The 19,342-nt window shown below is 33.2% G+C and overlaps 1 protein-coding gene across 4 annotated transcripts in view; it reads left to right on the top strand.

Moving 5' to 3' along the window:
* Nucleotides 1-19,342, top strand: part of CBLB (Cbl proto-oncogene B) — a 192,031-nt gene that overhangs the window by 161,692 nt on the left and 10,997 nt on the right. For all 4 annotated transcript variants that reach the window (XM_063095375.1, XM_063095381.1, XM_063095390.1 and 1 more), the window contains exons 14-17: nucleotides 6,556-6,699; nucleotides 9,751-9,848; nucleotides 9,965-10,096; nucleotides 12,788-12,928. In XM_063095375.1, coding sequence (XP_062951445.1) covers nucleotides 6,556-6,699; nucleotides 9,751-9,848; nucleotides 9,965-10,096; nucleotides 12,788-12,928 — 515 coding nt within the window. The remainder of the gene's footprint in view (nucleotides 1-6,555; nucleotides 6,700-9,750; nucleotides 9,849-9,964; nucleotides 10,097-12,787; nucleotides 12,929-19,342) is intronic.

Raw genomic sequence — 19,342 nt, forward strand, 5'->3', positions numbered from 1 at the left:
AATAAAACATCTAAGCTCAATTTCCTTTCATAATTCAGAGAACATGAGAAAATGAAGTAAATGAAATCTTGCTAATGAGAGATTAAATTTTCACATTCTGTTTTAAATTCGTATTGGCAAATGGGATGAGAGGCAGAGGTTGCCTTTTGCTTCATTTGTATTTAATATTAAGGACCTGCTTCTCCCGTAAATAAAGCAAGAATGAAAAATCCATGGTAAAATATGTTTTATTCATATTTTTCTTATATTTCAGTTTGTAAGTGCATGTGAACTTCACCATGTGGTTATACTTTCTTCCATTTACCCTTGGTTTTTTTCCTTAGAAAGAGTGCAGTTGTTTTTTACTTAACTAGAGACATATTTCAACAGTGCATGCTTAACAGCAGATAGTTTTCTACTTTGCATGCTGCAAGTTAGCCATAGTTAACAATACAGGTGTTTCCTTTGAATGGCACATTTATCTCTCCAGCTTTTTTTTTTTTTTTTCTGACTCTATAAGCATCAGTAGTTCATTGTAGAAAGTATGCAAAGTAATAAAAGAAAGAAAAAATAAAACAAGTGCATAAATGTAGGCATACGCATAACCCTAAAAATCAAAGTCCAGAGTTTTAAAATTTTGATTTTTTTTTTGTTTGTTTAGACTTTTTTGTTTAACATCATTTAGATAATATTGTGGAGATAATTTCATGCCCTCCTTTGTTACTTAATATTATCATAAGCATTTTTCTTAATTATTTATGTACTGTGTTTTCAGAAAACCAGCATGGAATTCTGAAGTGACTGGTATGATAAAATCAGACTGGGTTCCAGATCTGATTCCAGCACTTAAGTATTTGTCTTATTTTGACCAAGGTAACTTCTCTGGGCCTCACTTTATCTGTCAGATAAATGACAGGATCAATTTAACTAAAATGATCTCTAAAATTCTTCTGTGATCTTCAATTTTTTAAGATCTATGCAATATGTTTTTTAAGGGTTACTTATCTTACAGTGTTAATTATGTATGAAATTTTGGCAACCTGAATGTTCATTTACAGTCAGTTGGTCACATCCCATTGCTGAATGAAACTACATAAATTGGATTACTGCCATGGTTTATTCTACTATTATTATTATTATTGGTCTGCTTTGGCCACATTAGAGTGTATAGCCAGAGTACAGTGAGTATAGACTTGGCTCTAAATGGTCATAGAACAGAGGTCTTAGCAAAATATCACTCACTGAAATAGGGATGTTGGACATTTAAGTACCCATTTCCATCTTAGACTCTAAGTGCATGTTTCAAAATTAGGCCAAAACAAAATTAAAAATTGCTACCTAACATGAACTTCTGCAGTTCTCACAATGTTGAATGCCCCAATGTCCGAGAATTGCAAAGCTATCATTTACCTTTAAATCTACATTATGTGGTTATGAATCTTTATTGAATTGTAATTGTTAAATGTTTGATATTGTTACTCTGATCCTCATCTGTTTGGTGTTAGAGGCTTCTTATTAATAGCGTTTCTTTTCTTGCTAAACTGTGTCTTTGCAATTATGTGATCTTTATCGTGTAATTTATCTTAAGACCTAAAAGAATACAGAATTTATTTCTAAAAAAATGTACTGTTTTAAAAGTAAGCGTAAACTATAATTGTTTGTTTAGATAAACTTAATTTTTCTAAAACAATATTTTTTCTAAATGGTTTCAATTTAATTAACATCATTGACAGTAAGCTATAAATAAAAAATTTTAAGTAGATGCTTGAAACATGGGTAATTATTTTTTAGAGGGAAAATAAAAAATCTTATGTGGATTATTTTTACTTCATAGTTTATTTACTGAATTATGTTTGTCTTGAAATAATTTGATTTTTCAAAATTAAAGAAAATGAAACTTTAAAAAGTTAGAAAATATTTATTTTTACTTGACAAAATATGTTGGCAAATAAACAGGGACATTTTTACAAGTAATAATGAAGTAATTACTTCTAGGTAATAAATGTTCTGGAATGCTAAGGAATGTTATTTTTGAGAAGAATGTTTTTATTTTGCCCTGTGTTTTAGAAATGGGCATTTTGTACTTTTGACATATTAATTCTAGGCTTTCAAATACCTGTGAACCAATATTACTTGATTCATATTTTTGTTAAAGAAAATAAAAAAGAATTTTTGTTGTTGGAAGTAGTATTGTTGATTATTATTATACGTTTTTCTAAACAGATAAGGTGCTAATGTTTTAGGTACAATAAATAGAGAATCCAAATTTTGCCCAACTGTTTTCATTCAGTTGCTATACTGACGGAAGATTCAGTGTGCACTAATTGAAATCTTTGTCCTCTTTGGGATTTATGCTCTAATTAGGGAGAAGAGAAAGTAAACAAGTGACTATAGTGTATATTGTCAGCTAGTGGTATTGGTAAGTGCTAGGAGGAAAAGTAAGTGTGAAGAGGATAAATAACGAAGGGGATAAAAGATCATTATTAAAGATCTCTGAAAGAGTAATATTTGAACAGAAACCTGAAAGGAAAGGAGCAAGCCATGAGGTTATGTATGTGAAGAACGTGAAAGCTAGACAGAACACAAATGTAAAGCAACTTCAAATCTTTCTCCAAATTAAAAACAAGTCAGTGAAAGATGCTTATAATTAAACTTATCTTAAAACTTAATAGTATATACAACACTGACTTTTCTTGAGGTCATTAACGAACCTTCAAAATTAGCATGTATATTATAAAACTCTAATAATCTAAGAAAATGATTTTTATGTAGCAAGTGTGCAATAATCATTTAAAATATAGCTATATTTTGTTTTACCTCTTTGGGCTATAATTTCTCTCAAGCATTTTCCCTGTTAGAATTGGGATAGTGTAACAGAAGATATATGGAATAATGTGTATGGCAAGCTAGGAAGACGATGTTTTAATAAAAGATATTTTTATAACCTTCCTTCAGATATTACTAAATAAGGAGAGATACATAGAAAAAAAGCAAAATGATATATCACACTTAAAATGCTTTTCTAGATTACGAAAGAATCCTGCAAATGACTGACCTCTGTCCCTTACCAGCTTGGTCATTTATTTCTCTAATAACCACTCATTGTTTTTGTCTAAAAGCTTGTAGGTGCTCAACTACACACATACCATGTCAGGCCTTGGAAACCTCAAGGTCTATCCTTAAACATTTTACATTTCAGACTGGTCTATGTGATCAGTCTATAATAAACATGGTATCAATGAATAAATGTACTAAATACACAGAATAGAAAAAAGTATTTATACTTCAAAGAAAAGTATTGAATTTGTGGGGCAATGTCATAGGAGTTTCTGGTATAGACAGTAAAGATGGTTGTTTCTACATTGCTTTTTTTCTGCAAAAGTTGATGGAATGATTGTGGTGTCAAAAATTGCTCAAAATGAAGGAAAGAAAAAGTATTTGGCAAGAATGGTGTTTGAGGTATAAGTTGTAAGTGTTAAAGCTAATGAGATATGCAGAAGGTCACCCTTCTGATTATATGCCTGTCACACCAGGAATATAGAATGCTCTAGAGGAATGCATTTGTGAACTTTGTTTCAAATTTAAAAGTCATTAATTAAGTACAGCATTAGAAAATATTCTCCTTTGCTAGCCTGAAAATTCACCTATTTCTTGGTTTGTTTCAAGCATGCACATGTAGAAAATGAGTGTATTTCTTACTGAAGGCTCAAATAACTGATGCACAGTGAATTTAACAAGATGTGCAGGTTGCGGGGAGGGTGGCTGTGCTGTGCATCTTTGAAAGTGCGTGTCCCTGTGCATTACCAATGTATTAACTCAGGAATGACAGGTACAGTGCAGAACACTATGAATGCATGATGATAATAAAAGGGAATGAAGTATTGGGTAATGGGTGTAAATGATAGGATAGTTTACTTGGCAGCTTTAACTCGGAACCAGCCAAATATAATTTGTTCTACATTATTACTCTGATATCCTAAAGATTTCTCATGAGTCATATCATGTCTAAAACTTGTCCCATGCCCCATAAGTTAGAAATTTTCTCTTCTGCTCAGAGTAACATATACATGAAAAGATAATGACTAATTCTAAATCTAATTATATTACCACTCATTTAATAGCAAGTAAAATTGAACCCGTTTTTTATGAATGAATTTGTAGATGAAAAAAATCCCACATATAATTACAAATAGTGTAATTATTTACATAAATTTAGATTTTTTTGGTATTTTATGTACAACTTCTTTATATTATTTGTACCTTCCTCTTTTATTATTTTTTTGTTACAATAACTTCTTTTATGTTTTCTTTCAGAATTGGTTAATAAAAATTTATATGATATTGAATAAAACACACTGGAATCATATTCTTATAAATTAAAGTATTTTTATTCTAAGTAGGATATTATACTGTCATAAGACGTTTATAATTCCAAGCATAAGAAAATTTAAACCTAGCTTTTAGAACTTTATTAACATGGAACAGTTAAGTATTATTTTTATATTTAGATACAAACAACATTTGAAGGCTTTTTTACTTCTAGATATAATTCATTAAAATTTATTTAAGCTAACAATCCGTAACTTGTAAGTTTTAGCAATAAGCCCTTATTAGTCCATAAAATATTAGATGCTCAATCTGTTGATTTGCAGCATAGCAAAAGAGTGGGATTGGAGGGGGAGAATTATCCAGAGAAATTCTCTATCATTGAAGAATGGAATATAGAATTAGCCACAAGTGTGATTTCAAAAATTGTCCATTCTTGACTCATAATGAAGTGCTTCTTTGGAAAGTCTTAAATTTTTGGAAGTAACCTATAACAGAAAGGTATTAGAGCATTCCTGATATTGATGTGGTTGTTGAATTTTGCTCAAAAATTGTCTTTTTCTTTTATACGGTGTATGCTTGAATTGCATAGGAAAAAAGGATTTATTATGAATGAAAGTATATTAGGGCTTAGAAAGTATGTATATAGTTCTTACTTCATTTATTCATAGAACCCATTCTGATCCTTGAGTTAGCTAAATTGATGTCTTTGTTTATAAGAATTTATGGAAAAGTAATGTTTTAAATTCCTGCTCTAATGTCATTTTGCAGCTCATATACTTATCTGCCTTCAACTGGAAAGTAAAGGATAGCAGATGTAACCCTTAGTTTATTAGTAAGTTTATAAGCTTGTGCTCTGAACAGTGACATCATACATTCTGTCACCACATCACTGTACTTTTATCTCACCATAAACTGTCATTCGAGTTCTAACATCATTCAAACAAGAATTCAAAGATCAGTATTGAGGAATTCTTCAAAGATGGGTAAAAATATACTTTTAAAAAATCTTGAGAGATTTTTGTTTGATCTCAGAACTTCCTAGAGACTTAGATATATGGTTGAAACTTGAAAACCTTTAGGTTTTTCATAATGTTTTCTTGTATTGGACACAAAGAAAAGCCCCTAGAATTGTTTTTATTCTAACTAGTAAGAAGAAATCAAAATGAAAAAGTTATTTCAGGCTCAATGGCTCCATATACCAAAGGCCGCTTGCTCCCTCTACAGAAGGTGCTTCAAAAGTGCAGTCATTTGGATTTTTTTTTTTTTTTTTTTTAATGAAACAGATTTCTCACGAGGTTCACGATGATTAACAAAAATATTTGTATCTGTGTGTATCTCCAGTGTCTTGCAAACTAGGTGGTTGTCCTAAAGTTGATCGGGTTGGTTTTGTGTATTTCTACTTCAGCATTTTTCAGTGGTATCAGCAAGGATTAGATTAAACTCCAATAGAAACAATTGTGAAAACAGTAGGTTTTGTAGGTTTTGTTCGCTTGTTTGGGTTTGTTTTATTTAATTTATTTACCCTCATGGATAAGTAAAATGCTTGAAATTTTCTTTGATGTTGATTATTTTATTTATTTTAATTCTCTTTTATTTAGTTGGGGAATTTAAGCCATAAAAATAATGTACTCCACTTCAAAGACTTAACAATAAGTTCTCTTATTATCTGCTTCTAATTATTTCATTCATTTTTAATTCTTAGTCTTTGTTGGGGAAAAAACAGTCTAACAACTCGAATTGCATTTTCACAGGAGGGTTAAGTTTCATTGAATTAAACTGAATTTTTTTTCAACTACAGATAATATTCACAAGACAAAAAGTTTGACCCTGTAAAGACTTCATTAATATATAAAACTACCACACATATATTTTTATCATACTTTACTCATTTAAATTAAATTGGAACAAAATGTTAATATTTAATAGCTTTGGTTCAAATAGTTTTACACATTTTTCTTACAACTCTAAGACCTTTTTATTTTATTTGACAGATTAGTAGTTTTTCTTATTGTACTATTTAAAATTATAAGTATGAAATTTTTCTTATCCCGTTGAGAATGTCTTAACAAAAGATGGAAAATCCTTTTCATTTGTATTTAGTATAAGAACAGCTCGTCTGATGTTACAATATAATTGAAAAATGAACATTAAGTGACAATGAGCTTCTTTGATTTGAATATGTCACATCGGACTTTCCTGTTCCTCATATTATGCTTAAACTAGATTGGATTTTTTTCCCCCTGGTAGGTGTACTGGTCCGTTAGCAAATTCTCTTCCCGAGAAAACAGGAGACACAGTAGAGGAAGATGATGATGAATACAAGGTTCCTTCATCCCATCCTGTTTCCCTGAATTCACAGCCATCTCATTGTCATAATGTAAAACCTGTTCGGTAAGAAAATGGGAAGCTTTTTACCACCTTACATCTGCATCAGCATTATCATTTGTGGTGTTTGATTTTAGGCAGTTGAATCTATTAGATTAGAAATCCTTGATTTCTGCTTAAAATCTTCTCTTCCTAATATACAATTCTCTGTATTACTTTCAGAGAAAACTAAAAGATGCAAATTTCCTGTTATTCAGGAAGTCATTTAAGTTAGTTGGCTAGTAAACTTGATGGAATATTTTGTTGCTCCCTCGTCCCCCAAGAAACAAATTATATCCTAATAAAATTTTGCTATACGTTATATATAGTGCTGACTAATAAATGTTTTTTCAAAATATATTTTAATGTATTTTATCTGTCCCAAGCACATATTTTATGAAGAAAAATTAGTGCCTAGAATCAAAGGTATTATGCTAACCTTCCTTAGAGTTTTTCTTCAGGATGTGAAGACTAGTATAGTTTATATTCATTTCTCTTCTCAATGTGCTACCTACTTCTATTCAGATCTTGAAGAAGTTTTAAAAAATACTGAAGTTATTTCCATTAACTGTTTTTTATCAAGTACTATTTTACCTTTCCTTGGATCAAATAAAAATATGAAGAATAGTGGTTTTGTTGTTGTTGTTTTCTTTCTGTTATTTGTTTATTCTCACTGTAATGGGGATATCTTTGGTCTTTATAGTAGCAGCTGCATTGAGGTATATCAGCGTTATTAATAATGCATGATATGTACTACAATATTAGTTTGTCTTTAAGTAAGAGCATGATTCTGCATTATATCATTGAATTAGTAAACTGTAATCTAATAATATTTCTGCTTATTTTTTTTTACCTGACTGACATATATGAGGTATTCAGTAATCAAATCTCAGTTTCAAAACTTACTTTCTGAGCTCCAGTTTCCTTTGTATAGCATTCCTGGAGCTGTGCTTGGCACATAGAGTAGGGCTCAACTACGGCTGGTGGCCCTGCTTTCCTTGATTGACTGACTGAGGGTTAGGAGAGCCATTGAACATTTCTGTCATCTGGGTTATCTTTACACAGTGTGCCATTTCCTTTCAAGGTCAAGTCAATCAACTGAAAGTATTTTATGAGTAGAGTGTCCTTGTCTTTTCAGATGAAAAAACTGAAAAATGTCTTAATACCTTTCTCAAGAATCTTGCTGAGGTAGAAAATGCAGTACTTGGACAAGAGAATCAATCTTCATTTTAACCAGAGGTCTGTCTTAATAAGTGATCCCGGTCAGAATTATCAACACTCTGCAGAATTATTAACCAGGATCATTAACACTGTACAGTTCAGGGCTTCATCTTGCAAATCAAAAATCAAAGCAGTTCTTGCTAATTCCCAGTGTTTAAGGCATCTGTTGATAAAGTAATATCAGCATTGAGAAGACAAAGAAATAACTGGAAAGCAATTTATTATATCAGAAGAACCAAGTATCTGCAATCTATTAGAGAAAAAAGTTATTTCTTCTCATGAAATATAAATCATTACAGTTTTCAGGGTTTCTTTGGCTCTTACAAATGTGTAATAATTTTTAAAAACTGAAGCAGGATGAGTCTTTTTGGTCTCTTTGGGACTCTCATTTTTTTTCATTGCTGAAGAAGTAAAGGGTATATTTTTAATATGTTAAATTTTAATTGTCACATCATATTGGATGAGATTTTTGGTGGCAGGCCTCCCAAATCTTGAAAATAAATTTGAATTACAACCATCATTACTATCTTTCCACTGTTATAAAGAGAAGTAATAAATGTTGCTAATCCCTAAACTTAATTGGAGTGAATTCTTTATCTAATTTGTTCTTGAAAGCTAATGGATGAAGTGTCTTCTTATGTCCTCTCTAAAGCACTCTTTAAGTTTAATACTTCCTTTCCATATGTGTTTTTCCCTTCTTTGGAACATCATGAGAAGTAAATTGTCAATATGTGGAAAAAGTGAAACAGAAAATGAATAATTCAATTCAATTTCAGTGAAAAAAAAAACCCATCTTTATTATGAAGATTCAATACATGATAACTATTTTTAAATGTACCATCTCTAGCCCCTTAAAGAGAAGTGGGCACCAGAGAGAATAGAAATGAATTTCAGATGAAGCACTCTTGCAATATCTATTCAAATATCCACTATCTGCATCATTATGTATGTACTTTTACTTTGCTCTAAGAATTCAGAGTAAATCAGAGAAGAATAAAATGTAGACTGTACTTTCTGTAGGTCTTTGTTAGATGATTATAGCTATATGCTGTACGCAAAATATGCTCTGTATCTTCTCTTCCTGCTGCTACCTTCCCATGCCCCAATTTTATCCATTGTGTTCATAGTATGATTCAAAGGTATTAATAGCAACAACATACTTTTTTTTTTTTGTAAAGATTATTACCCTTTACACACACACAAATTAAAATACTTGTCATGTATCCAAGACCTTTGCTAAAGTCATTTTTCTGTAGTGTCAGAATGCCAGAGTTTGGTTCATGGAAGTGGTGAAATAGTACCACAGGCTCTAGGTATTTGAAATTCGTGTCAGAATTTTAATAGAATTGCTGAAAGTTTAATAATTTTCTTTCTTTTATGGGTTCTAGTTCTATTTTTACTTACAAGGAAAGCTTAAGTTACAGAAACGAAAATATGGTATTAAATACCATCAACAAATAATGAAGTCATTGGGAATATTATATACTTTTTGCCTTGGCGTATATTTCTTTTTTACTTTAAAAACCTGACCAGGTACTATTGACCTCATCCAAAGAGGTATGTTAATTTCACAGATGTGTTTAGAATATCAACAATTTTTGTGACCCTTATAATTCTTGGTTTCAGTTAAAAAGGAGAGAAACTATTTGTTCTCCATGGGATATTTATTTCTGCTTTTTAAAATAAGGGGTTAGAGTTTTAGATATTATTATTGGTACTGGTATGCCAGAAAACAAATATACTGTATTTATTTTCAAACTTTATTGTATGAGCAGGGACATTAGTTCCCTCTATCCCCCAAATGACTTTTAAATGAATTATCCTCATGTTATTTTTGTCCTTTGATCTCTGCTTTAGGTCTTGTGATAATGGTCATTGTATATTGAATGGAACACATGGTATGTCTTCAGAGATGAAGAAATCAAACATCCCAGAGTTAGGCATGTATTTAAAGGGTATGTATAGAATACATTCTCTTTTGTGATCTACATCTTAATGGTCAGAATTTAAAGGCAAAATTTCATGCTGTTGTTACACTGAAAATACATTAAGGTTTTGTGTTATCCTCTAGGAGATGTTTTTGATTCAGCCTCTGATCCAGTGCCATTGCCACCTGCCAGGCCTCCAACTCGGGACAATCCAAAGCATGGTTCTTCACTCAACAGGACGCCCTCTGATTATGATCTTCTCATCCCTCCATTAGGTTGAAACCTTTAAAAAAAATTTTAAGCAAACCACACCTGCTTTTCTCTCAATATCTGACTTATCAGCATTTAGAGTTCAATGTAACACAAGCTCACTGGGTTATGAATTTGCCTAAAATTAGAACAGGTTCTCCAGGTGAGGTGGCTCCCAAGTTCCTGTGACCATTACTCCATTTAGATGATTAAACTAATGGTGTAAATAGCTGGCCATCAGGGTTTTATTAAGTTGTCTCTAATCTACTAAATGCAGTCTAAAAATACATGAGAGCACTGTTCATTTCTCTAGGCCCTTGTGTTCTAGTAGTTATGAAGTGATGATTTGAAATATTGAGATTTTCTTTATGTATAATAATTCTTAATAAATGGGAACTTATTCTTCTTTCAGCATGAAGTGACCCAGTTCTACTTATGCTAACTAAATAATGGAAAATTTTATATTTGTTTGTAGAGAACTGAGAATAAATTCTGTTATATTCTAATCATTACAACTACAATACTCTCAAAGAATATTTCAAATTATAATATGAAGAAACACATTTATGTGTGTTTGTGTGTGTACACCTATAAAGGTGTACACAGGTACCTATGTATGTATGTTGAAGTTGGCTAGTACCAATGTCACTATTAATTTCATTAATTCTTGGTAGGAAGCTTCTCACCCTATTTTTAGAACAAGACAATTAGAATCTTCACATACCTTAAGACTTCACAATAAAGGAGAGCCACTTGCAACCCAAGATCCAGGTGGAGGCCCCCAGACAGCCCTCCCCCCATCTGAACAGAAAGCAGGAAAGCGACTAGAGACCCAGACAGAGGCCCCCAAGCAGCCCTCCTCCTGCCTGAACGGAAGGCAAGAGAGTGACCCAGGACCCAGGCAGACGCCCCTGAGCAGCCCCAACCCCTCCTGAACAGAACTCAGGAGAGCAGCGACCAGAGATCCAGGTGGTGGAGGATCCCCGGCAATCCTCCACCTGCTGGAACAGAAGGCAGGAGAGCACCCTCAGCCAGGACCCACGTGGAGGCCCCCAGGCAGTCCTCCCCCAGTGGGAACAGAAGGTGAGGGAGCAACCTGCAACCTGGGCAGCACCTCCCCCCCAACCCCCCACACACCCCCAGAGGAGCTTGTGCTACCATGCAGGTGAGCCACCACAGCCACTGCCATAGCTGCTGCCACTGCAAGAACAGCACACTGTCGTAGTAGCAGAACGGACCACCCAGAAGGCAGGCCGCCACAGCACAGCCCACTGCACTGATACAAGGAAAGCCACCAGCGGAAACAGGAGGCAGTCTTCTTCTCAAAGCCCACTCCAGAGTAATAGAAGAAGCAACTGCTCTACCAGATGACCATGTATCAACGAGATATTAGAAATATGAATAGACAGGAAACCATGACAGCACAAAAGGAACACAGTAATTCTCAAGTACCAGATCCCATAGAGCAAGAAACCCCTGAAATGACTGAAAGGGAATTCTGAGCAACAATCTTAAGAAAACTCAAGGAGATGAAAGAAGACTCAATTAGAGAACACAATGAAACAAGAAAAATATATCCAGGAGATGAAGGGCCTTATGATTTTGATCTTCATATTACCCCTGTGCCTAGCATGGTGCCTAATATTTAGGGGCTGAAAAAGGATTGGGATAAATGTGATAATTGAACAGATAGCTATAGGTTGGAATCATAGCAAAGTGTTCTCTCCTGTATCTTCCAATATTTTAAATTAGAAAAATGTTTATGATGATAGGAGAAAATATTCTGCATATTTTTTGCAAGCAAGCTCAGTGAATGATAAAACCATTTTTCTTTATGCCTTTATGTTTAAGTCACTCAACTTAAGTACATATAAATTTTTAATTGGAATATGTAGGTGTGCACTGTCTCATTCACAAAGTATTTGGGATAGCTTAACAAAAATACATACACTGCATTTTATTTTTTTTAAAAAACCAAGGTAAAGGAAAATGTGAGTAGAATAATAAGGTGTGGCAAGGGAAAAATAAGTAGACATAAAAGCATGCTGTAATATTCCAGTTACTAAAGCTGGGAAATATGCAAATGTGATTAAGTAGCTTTGGGGACCACAAAGGGGAGTTCTGTATTTAACTATTTTTCATTAGAGCTATCAGATAAGAAGAATAATATTATACTCCTGTGCTGTAGTGCATTTTCTGTATATTTTGACAGTAAATCAGATATATGGAACGTTAGTTTAAATGAACCAAAATCCTGCAGAATAAACTTTATGGAATAATTAAATTATTCTGTGACATTAACGAATATGTGCATGGTATAATTTTCTAATTAGAGGCTGTGAACCCTTTTGTTACACAGAGAATTCTGTTTTGATGGTGTGACCAATAATAATTATTCAAACTTCCAGTATCCTAATGTTAAAAAGGTTACAAGGGAACTGTGAACTGTTTCATAACCTTCAATGCTGCTTTTTACAGAAAGACCTGGGAGATAGAAAAGTTTGTATGGATATGTTTGTATGTATGAGTGTATATCTCTCCAAACATTCCCACAAAATAATTAGATCCCATTATCAGAGTTGGTGAACTGCTGGATAAACACTGCAAGTGAAACTCTTTATAAGCAACAAGAGAAAATCAATCATTACTTTTCGTTGACACTGTACATTTTGATTACTGAAGTTCTGTTGTTGATATCAACCTTTCTTTAAATGCAGGTGAAGATGCTTTTGATGCCCTCCCTCCTTCCCTCCCACCACCTCCACCTCCAGCCAGGCACAGTCTCACTGAACATTCAAAACCTCCGGGCTCTAGTAGCCGACCATCCTCAGGACAGGACCTTTTCCTTCTTCCTTCAGGTAGGAAGGAAAAGCCAATGACTTTTCACTTAAAGCAAAAAATGTTCCCAAGATCTTACTAGCAAATAAATGTTAGTGATCATTAGCTTCTTCCTCCCTAAAAACCCCTGGGTGGTCAGAGTCTTAATTAGGTAGGTTAGTTAGTTCACTGATTGTTTTAGTGCCCAGAGGATTACAAAGATAGGAAGAGCAATAAGGAATCACAGATTTAGAAATGGTCCTACAGAGATCGTCCCATCCAAATAACAACCTTATGTTACATAAAGCATCTCTGAGAACCAGAACAACAAAGTGACTGGGCCAGTGGTAATGAGGACAACGTTTAGACTCTCTGTCTCCTGATTCCCAGTGTAATATATATTTTTAAAATAATAGGTTTTTAAATTTTTACTTGATATGCCTTAGGGTCATAATTTTATTCAAAATGTGAGATATTGACAAATTGCATTGTTATAACTAGACAAGTTTTTCTGAAATATCAATGTAGCTACTCACAAATTATTGGTCTTCAATGGAAAATGAATATATTTTCTAAATTAATATAGTTTTAAGTTTCTAAAGTGAGGAGAAGAAATAAAAATGAAGAGACAAACCATCTGCTACATTAGTCAGAGTTATCAGGAAAAAGAAAATAAAGTCAGTTATGTTGAATCTGCTGCCATTAACAGTTCCATTCTGTCCTGTTAGTGATACTGTGATCTGTGCTCTGAAATGTGTGCCTCCTGGATTCAGTTTGGTAAAACATAGTGTAAAGATTTTCTTTTTTAACAATTTCCCTACATTTCTGTATGAGATAAATCACGAAGAGTTTTTAAAAAGTGCTCAGCTTGTCCTTTGGCCCCTATATGCCTCATTGACAACTTGGGAATCTTAACCATTACCATTTTCCTCAGATGATTATTAGTCACCTTAGACACTGATTTTTCTCAGTTTTTTTTTTTTTTCCTTCCCATTTGCTTCGATAATTTGAAAAGTTTGAAAATATTTGATGTTATAGACGTGTAGCTTGGAATATACAGCTTCACATTCTGAAAGTTGTTTATTTTTCAAGAATAATTTTCAGTTTAATTTTTTATCAAATATAAATATCGACTGAGCTAGCCGCTGTTTCACCCACTCAGTAAGAGGCCTCATGCCCTCATGTAGCTTATGGATTCACTGGATACTAGGAAGCAGCTTAGGCTTTTATTTGTGTAGCTACATATAAACACTGATACATTTTGCTCTTTGTTTCCACTTACACTTATTCAAATCTTTGTTTTATTTATAGACTTTAATTAAATAATTTTTTAAAAAATGAATCCTTTTCTGGCCATATTTCTGCAATGTACCTATCACCTCTTACATATGTGACATGTGCCCCAGGAGGTGAAACCTCAGTGTAATGGCTTCTTTTGAAATGAAGTCAAGCTTTCCAAGAGCTGGAAGAGAACATTTCACACTAGGACATGCTTTTACCTGTTTTTGTCAAAATAATTAATTGTAAAATGTTTTAGTCCTTTATTTTATCATAATTATGTTGTTTATTGCTCTTAATATATAAAAAAAAAAAAAACCTTCACCAAAAACCTCTCAAGATTAATTGGTAAAAATTGCTACTTTAAAATGAAAATTCCCTTTTTTATTAAGTAAAATGAGAGTTATTTAAACCATTTTATTTCATTTCTAGGTTTGCTTGTTTTGCTTTTGTTTGGCTGCTGGGGAGCTCGGCAGCACTTGTTTTTACGTAGAGTGTGAGACAGGAGGGAAAATATTTATTGTTTGAACCTATTGACTCTTTTTTGATCCCTTTTTATATATGAAAGCACTCAAATTCCATTCCCAATAATGTCGACATTTTTTAATAATAAGTACTTCTTAGTAAAATATGGCGACTTCTTTTTTCCCTTTCCAGTCTTTCATATCATTAACATGACAGATTTCTTGTCTGGTGCCAGATCCTTTATGACCTCCATTACCACGGTTATTTTTATGTAATTCAAAGCAGTATATATTAGTTCTCCCCTAAATAAAGAAATATTTTAATTCTGTTACATAATCATATCATAGAACATGAAGGTTTCTTTTGGCTCATAAATAAGCATTTGAGTATCATTTTCCGAAGTATTTAACACAGTACGCTACCTAAAGATGTATAGTAAGAGCTTCATGACAGCAGTTCACCCCAAGAATGGAACTTCATGAAAGAATACACTGTAAATGCTGAGCTAAAGTTTAACTCAATAGTTCCAGAACCACAAAAGGTAAACAAAGGTGACTGCTAAATTTAAACAAACTCCATGAGCATTTTACTGTTACTGTTTTCACTGTTGTTCAGTCTGTGAAGTCTTAGCCCAGCGTAATGATAAATCTTTTCCAAGCATTATTGAGATTTGGTTTGCTTGAGGAAGTGATTATTTCTAATTAAAGACAAAGGATAGGTGTCATAGAAAAAAAGGTTGATTTTTCTCATGATATGTCATATTAAATACCTAATCAAACTTACCTCTTTATTCCAGCATTCAGTGCCCTGCACAATTGAGTCAGGTTCAGCTTTCCAGCCTTATAGCCCATTGACCTCTCTGTATAGTAGTGATTTTTAAACCACAGGGGCCTGTGTTTCTGTAAAGAAGCCTCAGGACTCCTGTAGGATCAAGGCGGGGAAGTGAAGCAGGAGCAGAGCTGGTTCTTCTTTTGTCTGTTTTCTATTTTAGGCTTTTATACAAGATTTCTTTTGGCAAAATAGTAATGCCCACTGCTATGCATGAGCTGTCTATTCTGGAAAGGCCAATCATATCTTAACAAAACCCGGAGTGCTCAACAAAAGCTTTATGCTGTCCTGTCTCCAAACCCAAGGCTACTGCTAGTGTGTATGTGTTTTTTTTTTTCCATATTACAAAAAAAGCACTTCCTTTGTGCTGGTGGGTTGAAATAGGTACCTCTCCCTCTACTTCATGCCAGGGCCAGTGCTCTAGGAACAAAGCAAAGGCTGAATTTAAGTCCTGCTCATACCCATAACTGGGGGTCTTTGTGCAGTGCACAAAATACACAATGTTTTTGCAACCCTTGTACCACCTTTCTTTTATTGTTTCTCTAACCTAGAATCTCTGTTATGGTTCTTGATCAATCTTAAAGTCACAATGCAACTCTAAAAGCTAGCAAAATTGACTTTATTAAAGATAAATGAAGGTTTTATTCTTAGATACAGAAATGTAATTGCGTAAGTAAAATAGGAAAAAATCCAGATCATTAGCAACAGCTGTTGAAGAGGTTTTAGAGGGTTTTGTTGACTACAGTTTTTATGAAGCACTAATATGATGTAGCTACCAAGGAAGCTCGTGAGATTTGGGGGCTGAACTCAGAATGCAAATCAGAGGAGTAAAGCCTGCATAGAGACCACTGCTTTCAAGTGTCGAAGGATTAATGGGCTAGAGCAGCGGTTCTCAAATTGTGGTTTCTGGATTAGCAGCATCAGCATCGTCTGGGGATTTTCTTTAAAATGAAAATTCAGGACTTACTAAATCAGAAACTCTGGGAGTAGGACACAGTGATCTGTGTTTTCACTAGCCTTCTGGGTCATTCTGATGTACACTCAAGTTTGAGCCACTCTGGGCTACGATATAGGAGATTTATACCACCCCAAGTAAACTACAGTGGATTGAAGGAACTGAGGGTGTTTAGCCCAGAAAAGAGAAGACCTTGGATATATTGTAGAGGTGTCTTCAATTATACTATGGGGAGTCTTCAAAAAGTTCATGGAAAGATTTGTATTATCTTTTAATTCTATTTTTCCACGAAGGACCCTTATATTGGAGGAAGGATTATATTCTGTGTTACCTTAGAATGTAGAAGTAAGACCACCGAGCAGTGTTAAGAATGAAAATTTGATTCATCATATGACTAGATTTCCTAAAGTAATAAAAAGTGTTCTACCTTAGGGGGGTCGTGAGTTCTCTAATACTGGAGGATTTTAATCAGTGTCTAGATCACTACATATTGGAGATTTCATGAATGTAAGTTAAAGACTTAAAGAGTGAGGGCAGCAAACAGGGAAAAAGTTTATTTCCCCTAAATGGCTCTTCAAACCCCTTCCAACAATTAAATTCTGCACTGATGAATTATTTTAAAATTTTGGAGATAACTTAATACGTCATGATAATTATTTGTGCTGGTAAGTATTCTTACATGACATAATTTCGATTGATGCATATTTTCTCTCTTCTTTTTTAGTTAGCAAATCCTTTCCTCCTAGTGTTTCCTTAGTTTTTTATACTCTTTCAAATAAGTTTAAAATTTTTAATTTTGCATTACCATACTGTAAATCACAGGCAATAATAGTACTTTGCTTTTTAGAACAGATTAATCCCACTGTGTGTATTTATTCATATCTCAAAACACTTACTTCTGTGTAAATGATACATTGTCTATGGCATTTTCAATTTGTATGTTTTTAATCCTAAATGTGGATATAAAATTTTCCTTTAATTCGTTTTTAAAGAATTTATTTTGGAAAAGCTTTATTGCTTTTTAAAATTTCCTTATCAGGGGGCAGAAGGTAATTATTGTACTCTGTGTAGTAATCATATTATATATAATGTCTTTCCCTTTGAAGCATGAATGCTTCCAACTTCATAATTTGTTACAGAGAGCCCAGTTTACCCTATACCTGACCAATAGCAAACCTAGCATGAAACAATACAGAACATGGTAATGATTGAGAACTGAACCATAAATCAGTCTTTTTGCTAATAATGGTAATATTTTTTTAGTGTATCTAGTGCCTTTTTAAGTAAAATAGTTTAGTGGAGCAGTGTAGTATAAATGTATAAATGTGATCAACCTAAATATGAAACCTGATTTGCACCCAAGTCAAGTCAGCCACTGTGGTCTATTTCTACTGTATCTAGTGTGTTAGTCCCCTAAGGAAACATAAAAAAGCTCTCCTGCTGGTCACTTGAATCTTTGTCAAGTTCTTTCTGTGTGTTTCATTCTTCTTTCCTCAGAAATAAAGACGTTCACTATTTCCTCTTAAAAAAAAAAAGAAAGAAAGAAAGGAATCGCTTAAGTGTATCTGACAAGCCTATAAATTACCCCTAAGGAAATAAACAGTGTATGTATTGTAAAGGACAATCTTCCTTCTCACTTAAAGTTATATCAGGGGCATTTAGAGTGCAGAAAAACCTGAAGTAAATTTTATTGAATACTTAAATCTAAATCTTTGGGAAATCCAAAAATTTATGCAGAAATCACCATCTTTGGTTCCTTGATTCCTCTAACGAGCCAAAAGATCGACATTTGTCACATGGAATTTATCTTCTCATTCTTTCCTAAAATGTTTCAGCAAATTTAATGAGGCTGAACTGTCACCTCTTCAAATACTGAAAGCTCGAAATCTAAGTTATTTTAATCTTGAAATTCATGAAAGCAAGTTAAGTAGACCTGCCTAAGTCAAAAAGTCCCCTGCAAAGCTGATGATAATTATTGTACTCCAAAAAGGGGGAAAAATAAATACTTAAGGGCTTCAAATCTTGCCTTGCATTACCTAGTCAAAAATTGGCTTAAAAATAGGACATTTTAAAGCATGTATTCTCTTCTTAAATAACCAAATTCTTACATATTCTTAATGGCAAACTCAAATGGATGTTAAAACAATGAAATAAAGTTAGGCCTACTTTAATATTTAGTTTTTGACTTATGTTAGCAATTCAAGTTTCACTGATTTTGAATTTATAAAGAATACAAATCTGTGTGAATATTTATTTTTGGTAGTTAAAAGAAAATATTTATTAAGTGCAGGCTGTTTGCCAAGCATTGTGCTAGGTTCTATATTTCAGTTAGGAGGTAGAATTCAAATATGATTAAGGCAAAATCCCTGCCTTTAGAAGAACTTATGATACCTTTGGAGAAACTGACCCCATTCAAGAAAGTAATAGGAGAGAGGAAAACAGAGGAGCCTGAGGTGGAAGTGAGAGTTAGATAGATTATTAGTGAACCAAAGATTTCAGAGTTAATGTTCATCTGCTCAAAAAAGAAACCAACACTCAGGATTTAAACCCATATACTGCTAATTTTAAGCCAGTTGGGTTTATGGCTCTAATGATTTAATATAGCAACATTGGCAAAATCTCTTTTTCTCTGTTTAATTTCAGTTAGCAAATATTATTAGAAGTAGTAAAATAATTTTTAATTTATCTACAATTTATATTTTTCAATATTTCAGATGCCCCCTCCCTGCCAACATGGTAAAAAAATTACATTTTCCTGTATATTCAAACCTTAATGTTAGTAATGGCACAGTTTTTAACAATTGAATTTATATTTAGTGAACCAGCTAGTAATGATTTGTAGCATAGCATAGCCAATGTAGTACTATTAATATAAGCACCTTATATGTACAGAAGATTTTACATACATGAATTTCTTTAATTCTCACAA

Source organism: Cynocephalus volans, chromosome 1 (assembly GCF_027409185.1).
Source record: "Cynocephalus volans isolate mCynVol1 chromosome 1, mCynVol1.pri, whole genome shotgun sequence".
Taxonomy (NCBI): Eukaryota; Metazoa; Chordata; class Mammalia; order Dermoptera; family Cynocephalidae; genus Cynocephalus; species Cynocephalus volans.